At 59.3% G+C, this 15,657-nt stretch overlaps 3 protein-coding genes across 3 annotated transcripts; 1 reads left to right on the forward strand and 2 right to left on the reverse strand.

The window, feature by feature from the left end:
- The first annotated feature begins 1,682 nt into the window (after positions 1-1,682).
- MRPS26 (mitochondrial ribosomal protein S26) lies at positions 1,683-5,293 on the forward strand. The gene is given in 5 exon segments (XM_057401242.1): positions 1,683-1,751; positions 1,754-2,004; positions 3,447-3,584; positions 4,665-4,788; positions 5,095-5,293. Coding segments are annotated over 5 exon segments (714 nt in total). The 3' UTR covers positions 5,227-5,293.
- Positions 5,294-6,408: 1,115 nt separating this feature from the next.
- On the reverse strand, positions 6,409-7,790 carry LOC130594955 (neurophysin 1-like). Its single transcript, XM_057401243.1, has 3 exons — positions 7,620-7,790; positions 7,269-7,473; positions 6,409-6,506 (listed from the first exon to the last, which is right to left on the reverse strand). Exons 1-3 carry the CDS (start codon positions 7,737-7,739, stop codon positions 6,457-6,459), a joined length of 375 nt encoding a protein of 124 aa, XP_057257226.1. The 5' UTR covers positions 7,740-7,790; the 3' UTR covers positions 6,409-6,456.
- A 3,074-nt stretch (positions 7,791-10,864) lies between these two features.
- On the reverse strand, positions 10,865-15,446 carry LOC130594949 (vasotocin-neurophysin VT-like). Its single transcript, XM_057401233.1, has 4 exons — positions 15,410-15,446; positions 13,404-13,726; positions 11,527-11,728; positions 10,865-11,038 (listed from the first exon to the last, which is right to left on the reverse strand). Exons 1-4 carry the CDS (start codon positions 15,444-15,446, stop codon positions 10,875-10,877), a joined length of 726 nt encoding a protein of 241 aa, XP_057257216.1. The 3' UTR covers positions 10,865-10,874.
- Between the last annotated feature and the right edge of the window lie 211 nt (positions 15,447-15,657).

Below are 15,657 nucleotides of genomic sequence, written 5' to 3' on the forward strand. Positions count from 1 at the left end.
TCCATATCCAGTGTCCCGAGGGCTCCATATGGTGTATCCCGGGGTTCCATGTCCCAGGGAAGCTGTGTCCTGTGGAGTTCCAAGTTGCGTGTCCCGTATCCCGTGTCCCGGGGTTTCCATGTTCTGTATCCCATGCCCCGCGGGGCTCCGTGTCCTGTATCCCGTGTCCCTCATCCCAGGGGTTCCATGTCCCGTACCCCATGTCCCGCATCCCGAGGGTTCCATGTCCCATATCCCGTGTCCCGCATCCCGAGGGTTCCATGTCCTCCATCCTGTGTCCCTCATCCCGAGGGTTCCATGTCCCGTATCCCGTGTCCCTCATCCCAGGGGTTCCATGTCCCGTACCCCATGTCCCGCATCCCGAGGGTTCCATGTCCCATATCCCGTGTCCCGCATCCCGAGGGTTCCATGTCCTCCATCCTGTGTCCCTCATCCCGAGGGTTCCATGTCCCGTATCCCGTGCCCTGCATCCTGGGGGTTCCATGTCCCGCATCCCATGTCCCACATCCCGAGGGTTCCATGTCCCATATCCCATGTCCCACATCCCGAGGGTTCCATGTCCCATATCTCATGTCCCAGGGTTTCCATGTTTTGTATCCCATGCCCTGCGGGGTTCCATGCCCCTTATCCCATGTCCTGCATCCCGAGGGTTCCATGTCCCGTATCCCGTGTCCCACATCCCAGGGGTTCCATGTCCTGTACCCCATGTCCCACATCCCGAGGGTTCCGTGTCCCGTATCCCGTGTCCCAGGGTTTCCATGTTCTGTATCCCATGCCCTGTGGGGCTCCATGTCCCGTATCCCGTGTCCCACACCCCGGCGGTTCCATGTCCTGTATCCCATATCCTGCATCCCCGGGGCTCTGTGTCCCGTATCCCGTGTCCCACATCCTAGGGGTTCCATGCCCCGTGTCCCATGTCCCGCATCCCGAGTGTTCCATGTCCCGTATCCCGTGTCCCAGGGTTTCCACGTTCTGTATCCCATGCCCTGCGGGGCTCCATGTCCCTTATCCCATGTCCCGCATCCAGGGGTTCCATATCCCGTGTCCCATGGGGAACACCGTGTGTGGGGGGGGGGGGGGGGGGGGGGGGGGTGCCGGCTGTGTTCCATGGGGGCGCTGTCCCTTTTGGGCTGGGTTACATCCCTCGGGGTGTGTGTTTAGGGCTGTTCCATAGGGGTGGGATTCCCTGTCCCGCAGGTAGGTGGCCCCTGTTCCATTGGGATGGCTCCGTATCCCGCTGTGTTCTGTATCCCACAGTGTTGTGGCGTTCATCCCGCACCCCACGTCCCATAGGATACGGCATCCCATAGGATACTGTGTCCCATAGGATACCATGTCCCATAGGATACTGCATACCATAGGATACCGCATCCCATAGGATACCATGTCCCATAGGATACCGCATCCCATAGGATACCGTGTCCCATAGGATACCATGTCCCATAGGATACCGCGTCCCATAGGATACCGTGTCCCATAGGATACCGCGTCCCATAGGATACAGCGTCCCATAGGATACCGCATCCCATAGGATACCGTGTCACATAGGATACCACGTCCCATAGGATACCATGTCCCATAGGATACCGCATCCCATAGGATACCGCGTCCCATAGGAAGCGGTGTCCGCACCCCAGCGGGCCCCATGGGATCCCTATACCCCCCCCGGGACTACATTTCCCATGATGCCCCGCAGCACGCTCCCCTTCCCATAATGCCCCGCGGAGAGCACGTCGGTGACGTCACATCCGCCGCGCGGCCCGCCATGCTGCGGGCGCTGAGGCGGTGCCGGTGGGGCCCGGGCCCAGGCCCCGGTCCCGGTTCCGGTTCGGGTCCGTGCTGGGGCCCGCGGCTCGTCCCGTTCCGGGGCCGCAAGACGCGGCAGGACCCCCCCGCCAAGTCCAAGGCGTCGCGGGTGAAGGTGCCGCCGGCCGTGGACCCCGAGGAGCTGGTGGTGATCACCGAGCGGTACCGGCAGCACCGCCTGGTGCTCGGAGCGCTCCGGTACCGCCCCGGCAGCGGGCCGCTGTGGGGCAGGGGAGGGTCCGGGGCTGGCAGTGGGGCAGGGGAGCGCTGGGGACATGGCAGTGGGGCAGGGGAGCGCTGGGGTTTGGGGGTGGCAGTGGTTTGGGATGTGGGGCAGGGGAGGGTTGGGGGCTGTCAGTGAGTGTGGGTATGGGGCTGGATGTGGGGTTGGGTGTCAATGTATGGGGCCGCTGTGGGGCAGGGAGGGTCCGGGGTTGCCAGTGGGGCACAGGAGGGTTATGGGTCTGGCAGTCGGGCAGGGGAGCGCTGGGGTTTGGGGGTGGCAGCGGTTTGGGATGTGGAGCAGGGGAGGGTTGGGGGCTGTCAATGACTGGGTATGGGGCTGTGCTGCTGTGGGGTTGGGGTGTCAATGTATGGGGCTGGGGCTGCTGTGGGGCAGGGGGGGGGGTTGGGGGGGCTGTCATGTGACTGTGAGGGTTGGGGGCTGGCAGTGAGTGTGGATGTGGGGCTGCTGTGGAACAAGGGACTTGTCAGTGGGGCTGCAGTGGGGCCCAGGAGGGTTATGGGGCTGGCAGTGGCTCTGGCTGTGGGGCAGGGGAGCGCTGGGGTTTGGGGGTGGCAGTGGTTTGGGATGTGGGGCAGGGGAGGGTTGGGGGCTGTCAATGACTGTGTGTGTGGGGCTGCTGTGGAACAAGGGACTTGTCAGTGGGGCTGCAAAGGGGCACAGGGAGGGTTTGGGGGCTGGCAGTGGGGCACCTGTGAAGCAGAGAAGCATTGGGCTTGTGGCCATGTTGGGCTGCTGTGATGTGGAGTTGGGTGTCAATCTGTGGGGCTGCTGTGGGGCAGGGGAGCGCTGGGGACTTGGCAGTGGGGCTGCAAAGGGGCACGGGGAGGGTTTGGGGGCTGGCTGTGGGGCACCTGTGAAGCAGAGAGGCATTGGGCTTGTGGCCATGTTGGGCTGCTGTGTCAATCTGTGGGGCTGCTGTGGGGCAGAGGAGCGCTGGGGACATGGCAGTGGGGCTGCAATGGGGCACAGGAGGGTTATGGGGCTGGCAGTGGCTCTGGCTGTGGGGCAGGGGAGCGCTGGGGTTTGGGGGTGGCAGTGGTTTGGGATGTGGGGCAGGGGAGGGTTGGGGGCTGTCAATGACTGTGTGTGTGGGGCTGCTGTGGAACAAGGGACTTGTCAGTGGGGCTGCAGTGGGGCACAGAAGGGTTGGAGACCATCAGCGACTGTGGGTACGGGTCTGGATGTGGGGCTGGATGTCAATGCATGGGGCTGCTGTGGGGCAGGGGAGGGTTGGGGTCTCCGGATCCCCTTTGCAGTCGAGGTGTTTGGACCCCCTAGGTCACAGTGGGGCAGGATTGGGGCTGGGCTGGCTATGGGGCAGGTTTAGGACCCCCCCCCCGGTACTCGGTGCGAGGCAGGAGCTGAGCAGCCTCCCCTGTGCTTGTCCCGGCAGGGCCGAGTTCAAGGCCGAGGTGCTGCAGAAGAAGCGGGCGGCCCTGCTCAGCCACGAGGACTCGGCCCGGCTGCTGCAGGAGCACCAGCGCCTCATGGCCTGGAACCAGGAGGAGAACGCGCGGCAGCGGGCGCGCAGGTCAGCCCCGGGGAGGCGCGGAATGGACCGGGCTGGCAGGGACCCTTAAACTCACCCAGCCCAGGGCACCGCTGCCCCGTGGTGCCGGGGGTGTGCGAGCAGCGGCAGGGACGTGACTGCAGCCCTGCCCTGGGCAGCCTGTTCCAATGCCTGAGCACCCTCTGGGGCAGGAATTGGTCCTCAGCTCCATCTAAACCTGCCCTGGGGCAGCTTGAGGCCGGTTCCTCTTGTTTTAAAGCAGACTCCTTACCTGTGCGGGCTTCCTGCCCCTTGCGGCTTCAGCTTCTGAACTGAATTCAGTTTAAGGAGAGGCAGCTTCGTTTCTACAAAGACACTTCAATCTTTGACCCTTTTGGTGTGAGGGTGCCCAGAGGAGCTGTGGCTGCCCCATCCCTGGCAGTGTTCAAGGCCAGGTTGGACACAGGGGCTTGGAGCAAGCTGCTCCAGTGGAAGGGGTCCCTGCCCGTGGCAGGGGTTGGAGCTGGAGGAGCTTTAAGGTCCCTTCAACCCAAACCAGGCTGGGATCCTGTGTTCCAAGCTTTGTCCTTTATTACCTATCCGGACACCTCCTGCTCCCCTGCGGAGGTCACTGTCAGCAGGAGGAGGTTTCTCCACCTTCCCTCCCTCGCCATCCTCTGGTCAGCCTCGGGATACCCTGGAATTGTGTCCGTGCTCCCAAGGAACTCGGCATCTGCTGAACCTGGAAAACAGGGAAAAGCCCATCAGGCCCAGCCCCATGGCCAAAGCACTCGAGCTGCCACGTCCTGCTGGAAGAATCCCATTGGAGCTCCCAAATGGAGCCAGACCCTGCTGGGGCTCAGGTCTGCAGCGCTCGTGGCATTGCCAGTCTCTTTGAGAGCTTTTCCATTAAGATTTCCCCCTGTTTTCCCTCGCAGAGAAGGATGGGATTCTCTCCATCCCCATGCTGAGTTCAGCCCAGGCTCTCCCATCCCGGCTGTGCTGCTCCTTCCCCTTTGTTCTGGCTCTGCTTTTCATCCCAAGGGATTATGTGTCTCAGCAGCACGCCACCCCGCAGAGCGTGATCAATCATCTTGTTTCCTCTTCCTTTCCCCATGGCAGGGAGGAAAGACTTAGGAAAGAAGAGGAAGAGGAGAGGAGGCAGAAGCTGAAGGCTGCTGAAACCCAAGCCAGGAAAAGGGAAGCTTTCCTGAAGGAGAGGGAGAAGGAAGTTCTCCGGCTCCAGGTGAGAGCAGCACGACTCTGCCTGCGTGGGGTTTGCTGGCAGCTCCTGGAAGCTGGAGGCTTTATTCCCTTAGGGATTCGTGTGTTGGCACCTTCCAGGAGCGTTGACAGCGTGTGGATGGGATGGGGGCTGAGTGAGAGCTCTGAAAACAGGATGGATTCATCCCAAAGGAGGAAATAACGGTTTCCTCCTCTTGGATGCGGCTCCTGCTGAGATCCTGGAGGCACCACAGGGCCTCTCAGAGCACCAGCAGCTCCCGTGGTGCCTCGGCCATGTGTTAGGAGCTGCTCCTTGTCCTTCCTTTAGGAAGAAGCCAAAACCTTCGTCACCCTGGAGAACCTGGATGCCCGGATCGAGGAATGCCTGGACAATCCCCGCAACTACAACTTTGCCGTCGACAAGGAAGGGCGGATTGTCAAGCGGACGGTGTTGTCCTAACAGCTCCACTTAGGAGCCAGTTCCTTCCCTTCGAACGGATAAATCCACCTGGAAGTGGTGGAGAGCACCCCTGTGGCTCTGGCTCTGCTTCTTCGGAAGGGATGATGCCTGCGGGAAGGAGGGTGAGGGAGAAAGTTGGGCTCACAACAAGCGAGCCTCAGCCCCGCTGCCTGCGGAGCTGCTGGGGTTCGTGTGCCTCCTGCTCTGCTTCTGGGATTGCACCTCCCACAGCATCCCTCCTGTTTCACACCAAACGTGTAGGGGGTGGAAAACAGGAACGATCCCAAGGCGCATCCTGGCTCTGCGCTCCCTGGGGCTGTTTCTCGACCCCTCTAGGTGCTTATGAAGGAAAACAGGTCTGAGTGGCTTAGTAGGAAACACCAGCCCTGCCCTTTATGTTGTTGGGGGGTAAGAATTCATTGTGCTGCTGGTTCCTGCTGTGGCCGAGGGACCTGTTGGTCCTGTTTGTGCAAAGGAGGGTTTAAAGCACATCTGGGCTGTGGCTAAATGAGAGCATGTGCAGAATCACTTCTGATACTGGCGTTCGTGTGTCTCTTCCTTCAGCCTTATTTTACTCAGCACCTGGAGCTGCTTCTGCCTAGGAGCTCATCTCAGTCTCCCCTCTGGCAGGTTCAAGCCATTCCCCTTGGCCTGTCCCTATAGGCCCTTGTCCCAAGCCCCTCTCCAGCTTTCCTGCAGCCCCTTTAGGCACTGGAGCTGCTCTCAGGTCTCCCCTTGAGGAGCCTTCTCTTGTCCAGGCTGCCCCAGCCCAGCTCTCTCAGCCTGGCTCCAGAGCAGAGCTGCTCCAGCCCTCGCAGCATCTCCATGGCCTCCTCTGGGCCTGCTCCATGAGGTCAGCCAATACCCTCAAGTCATTCTTAGGGCTGCTCTTCCCAATCTTCCCCAGGCTGTGTTTGCTCCTTGTGATTGAACTGCGCCATGGGCAGGACCTTGCACTTGTTGAGGTTCACACAATCCCCCCTCTCCAGCCTGTCCAGGTCCCATCTCTTCCTTAAACCCACCTTTTCCCCTCCATCCCACCCTCCCGAGCCTGCACCCGACCCCTTTCATCCCATAAACCCCACAGCCCCTTGTGATTGTTTTTCTGTACAAGCTTTATTTCCAATGAAGAGCCTCACTCCAGCCTGAGTCACAGACTTGCCTCGTCTGTTCCCTGCTGCTGCAGTGATGGATAAGGGATCCTGCAGGGATTCTTCTCCCCGGGGTGCTCTATGCAAACAGCGTCTCTTGGTCGCAGGATGAGTCAACCAGGCAGCCCTCTGCATGGGGGGGGAAAGGGGATGGAGTGAGACAGCAGGAGCCAGCCCCCAGAGCCCCCCCGGTGTGGATTGTAATTGCATGGAGTCGAGTAACAAGCCCGTGTCCTGAAGCTCCCCAGGATCTGTGGTGGGATCTCTGGTAGTGTCTAGGGAGGAGGCTGGAAAAGCGTGATGGAAGCAGGAGGGGGCATGGACTGCTGTGCACCACAGGAGCTCTGCTGCTTGCTTCTGTCCCTGAAACCTCAAGGTCTGTTATCACCCTCCCTGGTGTTGGGATCGATCCTGCCCTGGGTGGATGGACAGGTCATGGAACCAGCTCGGTTGGGAAAGCCCTTTCAGCTCACCCAGTCCAACCGTGCTCCAGAGCTGCCAAGGCCACCACTGCCCCATGGCACTGAGGCCTCGTCTCCACGCTGTGTGAACGCTTGCAGGGACGGTGACTGCAAGCCCTGTTCCAATGCCTGAGCACCCTCTGGGGCAGGAATTGTTCCTCAGCTCCATCTAAACCTGCCCTGGGGCAGCTTGAGGCCGGTTCCTCTTGTCCCATCCCTTGTTCCTTGGGAGCAGAGCCCAGCCCCTCCTGGCTCCATCCTCCTGTCAGGCACTTGTAGGGAGCCATCAGGTCCCCCCCCAGCCTTCTCTTCTCCACACTGAACCCCCCAGCTCCCTCACCAGGTGGACAGGACAAAGCAGATCCCTCGGGACGCTTCCCCCGCTCCCTCTTTGCCATCCCCACTTCCCCGTGGCGGGGCTGGGACCCACCGGTGCCGCAGCAGATGCCGGGGGCCGCGCAGGTCCCTCCGCTGCTGCCGCAGGGTTTGTGTCCGGCCTCGCAGGGGGTGGGCAGGAAGGATTCCTCCTGGCACCGCAGCGTTTCCGACGTGCCCAGGTAACAGCCCAGCTCCTCGCCGCAGCAGATGTTGGGTCCGAAGCAGCGGCCCTTGTTCCTGGGGCCGCAGGGCAGGCACTGCTCCGGAGCAGCCGTAGGGGAGAGTCAACCGGGAAGCACCTCCAGTCAGTGCGCCGCACTTGAGCCTTCCCCTTGGTCTTATTCCCACCACCTTCCAGCATCATGGATACGTTGGGAAAAGGGAAGGATGGGACTTGACTTACCTTCCTGATATCCATATCCAGGACGGCGCGTTTGCCCCCGATGGGGCAGTTCTGGATGTAGCAAGCGGAGGAGAGCGCCAAGAGCCCCAAGAGGCAGACGGCGAGCGCCTTGCAGGGCATGGCTGCGGGTTGGGAGGCTTCCCAGCTTCCCCCTCTGGAAAAGCAGCCCTGGATATATAGTGCCAGCTCCTGCTTACACATTCCGGCGCCAGCGTCACCCGTCTGCCTTAAGAACCACAAGGAATTGCTTCCCACACCAAGGGCTCTTGCTAATAGCCGGAGGTCGAGGACGTGAGGGCAAGGCCAAGGTGTTGGTTTGCTCCTTGGTGACTGGGGCTGACCGTGACGGGGAGGGAAACGTGCAGGGGTTGTGGATCAGTTTGGGGCCCTTCTCTGCCAGTCCCTCAAGGCACGGAGCTGGTTGCTCCGTGTTCTGATCGGGATCGTTCTGGTGGGGTTTGGGATGGGATGGAGGAAGGCAACAGGATGGAGGAGAGGGGTGAGAGGGGCATCGTGCTTCCCTTGGCTTCAAAATCCCTTCTGGTGGGAGGAAAACGAGCCCCAGTCCTCCACTGGGATCATCATGGGAGCTGGGATGGGAAACAATGGGTCCTTCCCACCCATCTCTGCCTGTGGTGGGGGATGCTCAATGCCGGGTTCAGTCTGCTTCGGGATGATGGTGACCACGATCCCCCCCTGACTGCATTGAGGGAGCCTGGAAACACCAAACCCCATTGGCAAAGACCTGAACCCCCACATTTCCCTGTTGGCTCCTGCGCTGGAGCTCGGACGTGATGCCCTGGCCCATGTCACCACCGGCTCCCTGCAGAAACAGCACTGAGGATGCAGCCACACGGGCTCCTGCTCACCCCAACCCTTTGCCTTCGTTACCGCAATTAAGAGCTGAACCAATTCCTCTGCTGTGGACAGGCCCTAATGCCGAGGCCATTATCCCAGTCCCTTCTTCCACCTCCTTAATTGGGATTTAGGCAGCCCAGAGCTGGAAAGCCGTGACCTCTCCTCATCCCCTCCGGCTTGCTTTGAATTGGGCCACTTACTGTGGGCACTGAGGGCACCCAGGTCCTGCTCACACAGCCAGGGTCAGGCAGCAGGGCCCTGGGGACGAGCCAGCCACCGGTGCCCATGATAATGGGATGCAAATGAGGCTCAGCACCAGTGCTGTAGCATCCCAGCGGCTCAACCCAGGGATTATTGGGGGGAAACACCCTCCTGGAGCAGCCCAGATGGGTCTTGGGGTACCCTGACCCCCATGGGCAGGATTGGGATGTGTCCTGTGTGGAAAACCCCTTCAGTTATCAGCTCCTGGTGCTTTTGGGGATGTTGATGCCCAAGCTCCCATCAGCATCCCGCATCCCGGCTCAGCCACACATCCCTGATGCTTCAGGTGATGTTGGGGTTCACATCCTGCATCCCGGGGTGCAGCAGTGAGATGAACAGCCCGATTCCTTCATCCCGTGTGTTCCCAGCTCGGAATCGTCCATCCAGGCTGCTGTTGCCCCTTTCCCAATGGTTTTGGGGGTGATTTTGGGTCCCCCCCACCTCCAAAGGGCTGGGATTAGATGCTCATTGCTGGGAGCAGGTGCTGGGTCAATCCTGCGCCCTTGTGAGGTGCCGGATGGGACCCGCTGGAATATCGGAGCTCCACCTCCTGAAGGTGCCACCTCCCGCAGGGACATTATAAAGGATGAGCTGTCCCCAGATCCCAGCCCAGAGAGAGCCTGGAGCAGGGACCCCGCAGGGTAAGAGACCAGGGGAGCAGAGAGGGTTGGGATAACAGTGTCCCAAATAGGGAGAGAGGGTGGGGTAATGGTATCCCGAATAGGGGGTGAGGGTGGGATAACGGTATCCCGAATAGGGGGAGAAGTTGGGATAACGGTATCCCAAATAGGGGGAGAGGTTGGGATAATGATATCCCAAATAGGGGGAGAGGTTGGGATAACGGTATCCCAAATGGGGGAGATGTTGGGATAATGGTATCCCAAATAGGGGGAGAGGTTGGGATAATGGTATCCCAAATAGGGGGAGAGGGTTGGGATAATGGTATCCCAAATAGGGAGAGAGGGTGGGATAATGGTATCCCAAATAGGGGGAGAGAGTTGGGATAACGGTATCCCAAATAGGGGGAGAAGTTGGGATAATGATATCCCAAATAGGGGGAGAGGTTGGGATAATGGTATCCCAAATAGGGAGAGAGGGTGGGATAATGGTATCCCAAATAGGGGGAGAGAGTTGGGATAACAGTATCCTGGATAGGGAGAGAGGGTTGGGATAATGGTATCCCAAATAGGGGGAGAGAGGTTGGGATAACGGTATCCCAAATGAGGGAGATGTTGGGATAATGGTATCCCAAATAGGGAGAGAGAGTTGGGATAACAGTATCCTGGACAGGGAGAGAGGGTTGGGATAACGATATCCCAAATAGAGGGAGAGGGTTGGGATAATGGTATCCCAAATAGGGGGAGAGGGTGGGATAACGGTATCCCAAATAGAGGGAGAGGGTGGGATAATGGTGTCCCAAATAGGGGGAGAGAGTTGGGATAATGGTATCCCAAATAGGGGGTGAGGGTGGGATAACCGGGGCTGATCCACCATCACCCATTTGGGGATGATGATGATGATGCTGCTGATGGGGGAAGATACCACCAGCCCCAGGGGCTGTGTGAATTTGGGAGCCCAAATCCCCCTGATTTTAGGGTTTTTTGGGTGGTTTTCCTTGTTTTCTCTCATTTTTAGGAGACGTGCTTGAAGCAGCTCATTGTGCTGGTTCCTGGAGGCAACGAAGCCCCAAATCTGCCCCAAGGAGGCGTCTTGGCCAGAGGTAACAGGATGGTGGCGCATCCCATCACTGTCCCCATCCCTGGGGATGCTGGGAGCTCAGCACCCATGGGTGTTGCTGGGGCTATTGGGTGGGACTCGAAGGGCGGCTCTGCCCGAGATCCTTGCCCTCAGCACTGTAAGAACAGGGACAAATCCTGCCAAAACCACTGCGGATGGGAGCGAACAGCATGGGGATAGATGGGGACATGGGAAGGGCGACAGGGGAGACCCATCCATCTCCCGTACTGCCCCACATCCATCCCTACACCCTCTCTGTGCCCTCTGGAGCCCCCCCATGACCCATCCCCAGCACCCAGGACGAAACCAGCACAGTGCACAAGGGCTTTTATTGGGTCAGGTATTTACAAGGCTGGGCTCCGGGTGTCGGTGCTGGCCGGGGTGGGGGGTACCCGAGGCTCAGAGGGAGGGATGCTTGCCCTGCTGCTGCCGGGTCGCCAAGTGCATGAGCTTGAGGAGCAGGTCTCCAGCCGAGCCGTCCAGCACCGTCAGGTTCTTCTCTGCTGCCTCCTGAGCCCCATCGCTGCTCTCGTCCAGGCAGGAGGTGTCCATGGAGCAGGTCTCTTCAATGGAAAGCAATGCACCAGGGACAGGTTATTGGGGTTGTTGTTTAGGACCGCGAATGGTTCGTTTCGGGTGGGCAAGGGGTTGGTGGTGGCCCCACAGATGCTCATGCTCTGGTTTTAGTCCCTTTGTTAACCAGGGAGTGGGGCTGGGAGAGGTATATCCAGCACAATGAGGAGTGAGAATACCCTGGATGGGAAACATCCCGTTGTGGTGGCTCGGGAAGGAGCTTTGAGCCATATACAATGGTTTGGGTTGAAAGGGAGCTTTAAAGCTCGTCCAGTTCAACGCGCAGGGACCCCTTCCACTGGAGCAGCTTGCTCCAAGCCCCTGTGTCCAACCTGGCCTTGAACACTGCCAGGGATGGGGCAGCCACAGCTTCTCTGGGCACCCTGTGCCAGCGCCTCAGCACCCTCCCGATGCGCAACTTCCTTCCCGTGGTCCCAACGCCTCCCTCCCGCTGCCCGTTGCCCTCATCCCTCCTCACCGGGGCTGCAGCAGATGCCGGGCGCTGCGCAGCGGCCGCCGTTGCCGCAGGGCTGCCCGCCCGCCCGGCACGGGGAGGGCACCGAATCCTCCTCAGCGCAGCGCCGCGTCTCGGCCGTGCCCAGGTAACAGCCGAGCTCCGAGGCGCAGCAGATGCCGGGCCCGAAGCAGGTGCCTCTGTTGCCGGGGCCGCAGGGCAGGCACTGGGGAAGGGGGGGAGATGCTTCCATCAGCACCGAATCGCGGCACGGTTTGGGTTGGAAGGGAGCTGAAATCCCACCCAGCTCCAACCCCTGCCACGGGCAGGGACCCCTTCCACTAGAGCAGCTTGCTCCAAGCCCCTGTGTCCAACCTGGCCTTGAACACTGCCAGGGATGGGGCAGCCACAGCTTCTCTGGGCACCCTGTGCCAGCGCCTCAGCACCCTCCCAGGGAAGAGCTTCTGCCTAAGAGCTCATCTCAGTCTGCCCTCGGGCAGGTTCAAGCCATTCCCCTTGGCCCACCATGCCCTTATTCCCCATCTTTCCCACCCTTCTTGCACTGCTGTTGCTTTGCCAGCCCTTGGAGGTGCCACCCTCACACAGGGTGACCTGTTCTGTCCCCATCACCAGCAGCGCGTCTTCACGCTGCGGCACCAGTCCCTCTTTAGGCACTTCACGTTGCCCCCCACCATGCTCCCTGTCCCTGCTCCATCGAATCATAGAATCACAGAATGTTTTGGGTTGGAAAGGACCTTAAGGTCATCCAGTTCCAACCCTCCTGCCGTGGGCAGGGATCTATCCTGTCCCCTCTCCATGGATCTATCCTGTCCCTGCTCCATGGATGTATCCTGTCCCCTCTCCATGGATCTATCCTGTCCCCTCTCCATGGATCTGTATCCTGTCCCTGCTCCATGGATGTATCCTGTCCCCTCTCCATGGATGTATCCTGTCCCTGCTCCATGGATGTATCCTGTCTCCATGGATGCTCTATGGATCTATCCTGCTCCATGGATCCTCCATGGATCTATCCTGTCCCTGCTCCATGGATGTATCCTGTCCCTGCTCCATGGATGTATCCTGTCCCTGCTCCATGGATCTATCCTGTCCCCTCTCCATGGATGTATCCTGTCCCTGCTCCATGGATGTATCCTGTCCCCTCTCCATGGATGTATCCTGTCCCCTCTCCATGGATCTATCCTGTCCCCTCTCCATGGATGTATCCTGTCCCTGCTCCATGGATCTATCCTGTCCCTGCTCCATGGATGTATCCTGTCCCCTCTCCATGGATCTATCCTGTCCCCTCTCCATGGATGTATCCTGTCCCTGCTCCATGGATGTATCCTGTCCCTGCTCCATGGATGTATCCTGTCCCTGCTCTATGGATCTATCCTGTCCCTGCTCCATGGATCTATCCTGTCCCTGCTCCATGGATCTATCCTGTCCCTGCTCCATGGATGTATCCTGTCCCTGCTCCATGGATGTATCCTGTCCCTGCTCCATGGATCTATCCTGTCCCCGCTCCATGGATCTATCCTGTCCCTGCTCCATGGATCTATCCTGTCCCTGCTCTATAGATGTATCCTGTCCCTGCTCCATGGATCTATCCTGTCCCTGCTCTATAGATCTATCCTGTCCCTTCTCCATGGATCTATCCTGTCCCTGCTCTATAGATGTATCCTGTCCCCCTACTCTGCTGTATCCAACCTTGAGGTGACAGCAGCACTTCGGGGTGCTCATCCTCCACTGGCATGCCCTTGGGCATGTCCCCCACCCCTCCCAAACAGCGGGTGCACTGGGGAGCATAGCACATCCAGGGGTGCCCATAGGAGCCTCAGCATCCCACAGAGCTTCCCTGTGCTGCCCAAACCCCCATCCCATACCCCCATCCCACCCCATACCTGCCGCAGGGCTGTGTCGCTCAGCGCCCGTTTGCCACCTCGGGGGCAGTTCTGGATGTAGCAGGCGGAGGACAAGGCGAGGAGGCAGAGGAAGGAGAGGGGCAGCGAAGGCCTGCCATCTGGTGCCACGGGTGCCGCTCGCTTTGCATCTGGCCCTGTGCTGTGCAGGCTGCTATTTATGCTGCTGTCACCCCTTCCCAGGGGAGGAGGAGGAGGAGGAGGAGGAGGAGGAGGAAGGAAAGGGCTGGGTTGTTGTTTTGTTGCTTTGCTGCTTTTTTTTCTTCTTCTTCCCCTCCCCAAATCGCATCCAAGCGAATCTGTGACTGAGATGATTCAGTGCTGGAGCTGAGCGCAGGGAGGGTGCATCCCAGCAGCACCCCCTGAGCCCTGGCTGCTCCGAGGGGCACCACATGGATGGATAATGGAGGGTGTGGGTTTAGAGAGGGGAAGATGCTGGGTTGGGAGGGATGCAGGTTTGGAGGATGCTCGCTTGGGAGGGATGAAGGTTTGGAGGATGCTGGCTTGGGAGGGATGCAGGTTTGGAGGATGCTGGGTTGGGAGGGATGAAGGTTTGGAGGATGCTGGCTTGGGAGGGATGAAGGTTTGGAAGATGCTGGCTTGGGAGGGATGAAGGTTTGGAAGATGCTGGCTTGGGAGGGATGAAGGTTTGGAAGATGCTGGGTTGGGAGGGATGCAGGTTTGGAGGATGCTGGGTTGGGAGGGATGCAGGTTTGGAGGATGCTGGGTTGGGAGGGATGCAGGTTTGGAGGATGCTGGGTTGGGAGGGATGCAGGTTTGGAAGATGCTGGGTTGGGAGGGATGCAGGTTTGGAGGATGCTGGATTTGGAGGGATGAAGGTTTGGAGGATGCTGGGTTGGGAGGGATGAAGGTTTGGAAGATGCTGGGTTGGGAGGGATGAAGGTTTGGAGGAGAGATGCCAGTCTGGAAGATGCTAGGTTGGGAGGGATGCAGGCTTGGAAGGGGCTGGTTTGGGGATGGGGGGATACAGGTTTGGGGCCAGATGCTGGATTTGGAGAGATGCAGATTTGGAAGATGCTGGATTTGGAGGGATGCAGATTTGGAAGATGCTGGATTTGGAGGGATGCGGGTTTGGAAGATGCTGGGTTGGAAGAGGTGTAGGTTTGGAAGATGCTGCTCTGGGAGGGATGCCAGTCTGGAAGATGCTGGATTTGGAGGGATGTAGGTTTGGAAGGTGCTGGCTTGGGGATGGGGGGGATGAAGGTTTGGGTCCAGATTCTGATTTTTGGGGGGGATGCAGTTTTAGAAGATGCTGGGCAGGGACAGATGTGGGTTTAGAAGATGCTGCTTTGGGAGGGATGCAGGTCTGGAAGATGCTGGTTTTGGAGGGATGCAGGTCTGGAAGATGCTGGTTTTGGAGAGATGCCAGTTTGGAAGGTGCTGGTTTGGGTGTGGGGGGATGTAGGTTTGGGGCCAGATGCTGGATTTGGAGGGATGGAGGTCTGGAAGATGCTGGATTTGGAAGGATGCAGGTTTGGAAGATGTTGCTTTGGGAGGGATGCAGGTCTGGAAGATGCTGCCTTGGGGATGGTGGGATGCAGGTTTGGGGCCAGATGCTCATGCAGAGGATGCTGGCTCAGAGGGGGGTGTTGTTTTGGAGGGATGCTGCTTTGGGAAGGATGCAGATTTGGGGAGGGGGTGCACTGGTTTTGGAGTGATGCTGGTTTAGGGTGGGCAGCTCAATTAGAAGATGCTGGTTTGGAGAGATGCTGCTTTGAAGGATGCTGGTCCAGGAGGGGATGCTGGGCACACCGGTGGGCCAGGCCAGGGGATGACTTTGGGGTGCACAAAAGCACCCTCCGACCCAAAGGGGCTCAGCTGCAGCGCTGGAGCACGCAGCACTGAGGTGCAGAGCAGGATCCTGCCGCAGCCTGAGCCCATAGGGACCCGTCGTTGCCACCCATGGATCATCAACCTCTTTTCATCCAAGAAAGCAAAGAAACCAGCGGCAGAGGGAGCAAGGGCACCTTTGGGGCTGGCACAGACCCTCCTGTGGGCAACCATCGGGTCCTACCTGTGCTGAGACCCAGCACACTCGTGTCACCGATGCAAACGGTACAGGGGAAACAACAGCAACAATTCCCTCCCCTCATCCAGCCATGAATATTCCTGCTGGTCCCAGATGCCCCTTCCAGCAACTCCACGAGTGACCTCAGCAGCGTGTGATTAATATGTAAAGGGGAATCAGGCACTTAATGAGCATCCGCTGCTCTCC

The sequence above is a fragment of the Pezoporus wallicus genome, unplaced genomic scaffold (genome assembly GCF_028554395.1).
Source record: "Pezoporus wallicus isolate ANWC-B61680 ecotype Strahan unplaced genomic scaffold, APGP_CSIRO_Pwel_v1 contig_8837, whole genome shotgun sequence".
Classification (NCBI taxonomy): domain Eukaryota; kingdom Metazoa; phylum Chordata; class Aves; order Psittaciformes; family Psittacidae; genus Pezoporus; species Pezoporus wallicus.

Bases quoted from the DNA above. Each gene is read 5' to 3' on its own strand.
- LOC130594955 (XM_057401243.1), bottom strand. From the start codon at position 7,739: ATGCCCTGCAAGGCGCTCGCCGTCTGCCTCTTGGGGCTCTTGGCGCTC. The intron at 7,474-7,619 runs GTAAGTCAAGTC...GCTCCGGAGCAG, and splicing joins TGGATATGGATATCAGGAAG to TGCCTGCCCTGCGGCCCCAG. The intron at 6,507-7,268 runs GTGGGTCCCAGC...CCCCCCATGCAG, and splicing joins CGGCATCTGCTGCGGCACCG to AGGGCTGCCTGGTTGACTCA.
- LOC130594949 (XM_057401233.1), bottom strand. From the start codon at position 15,446: ATGGTTGCCCACAGGAGGGTCTGTGCCAGCCCCAAAG. The intron at 13,727-15,409 runs GTGCCCTTGCTC...GAATCATCTCAG, and splicing joins GGTCTGTGCCAGCCCCAAAG to TCACAGATTCGCTTGGATGC. The intron at 11,729-13,403 runs GTATGGGGTGGG...CCCCTTCCCCAG, and splicing joins GCGACACAGCCCTGCGGCAG to TGCCTGCCCTGCGGCCCCGG.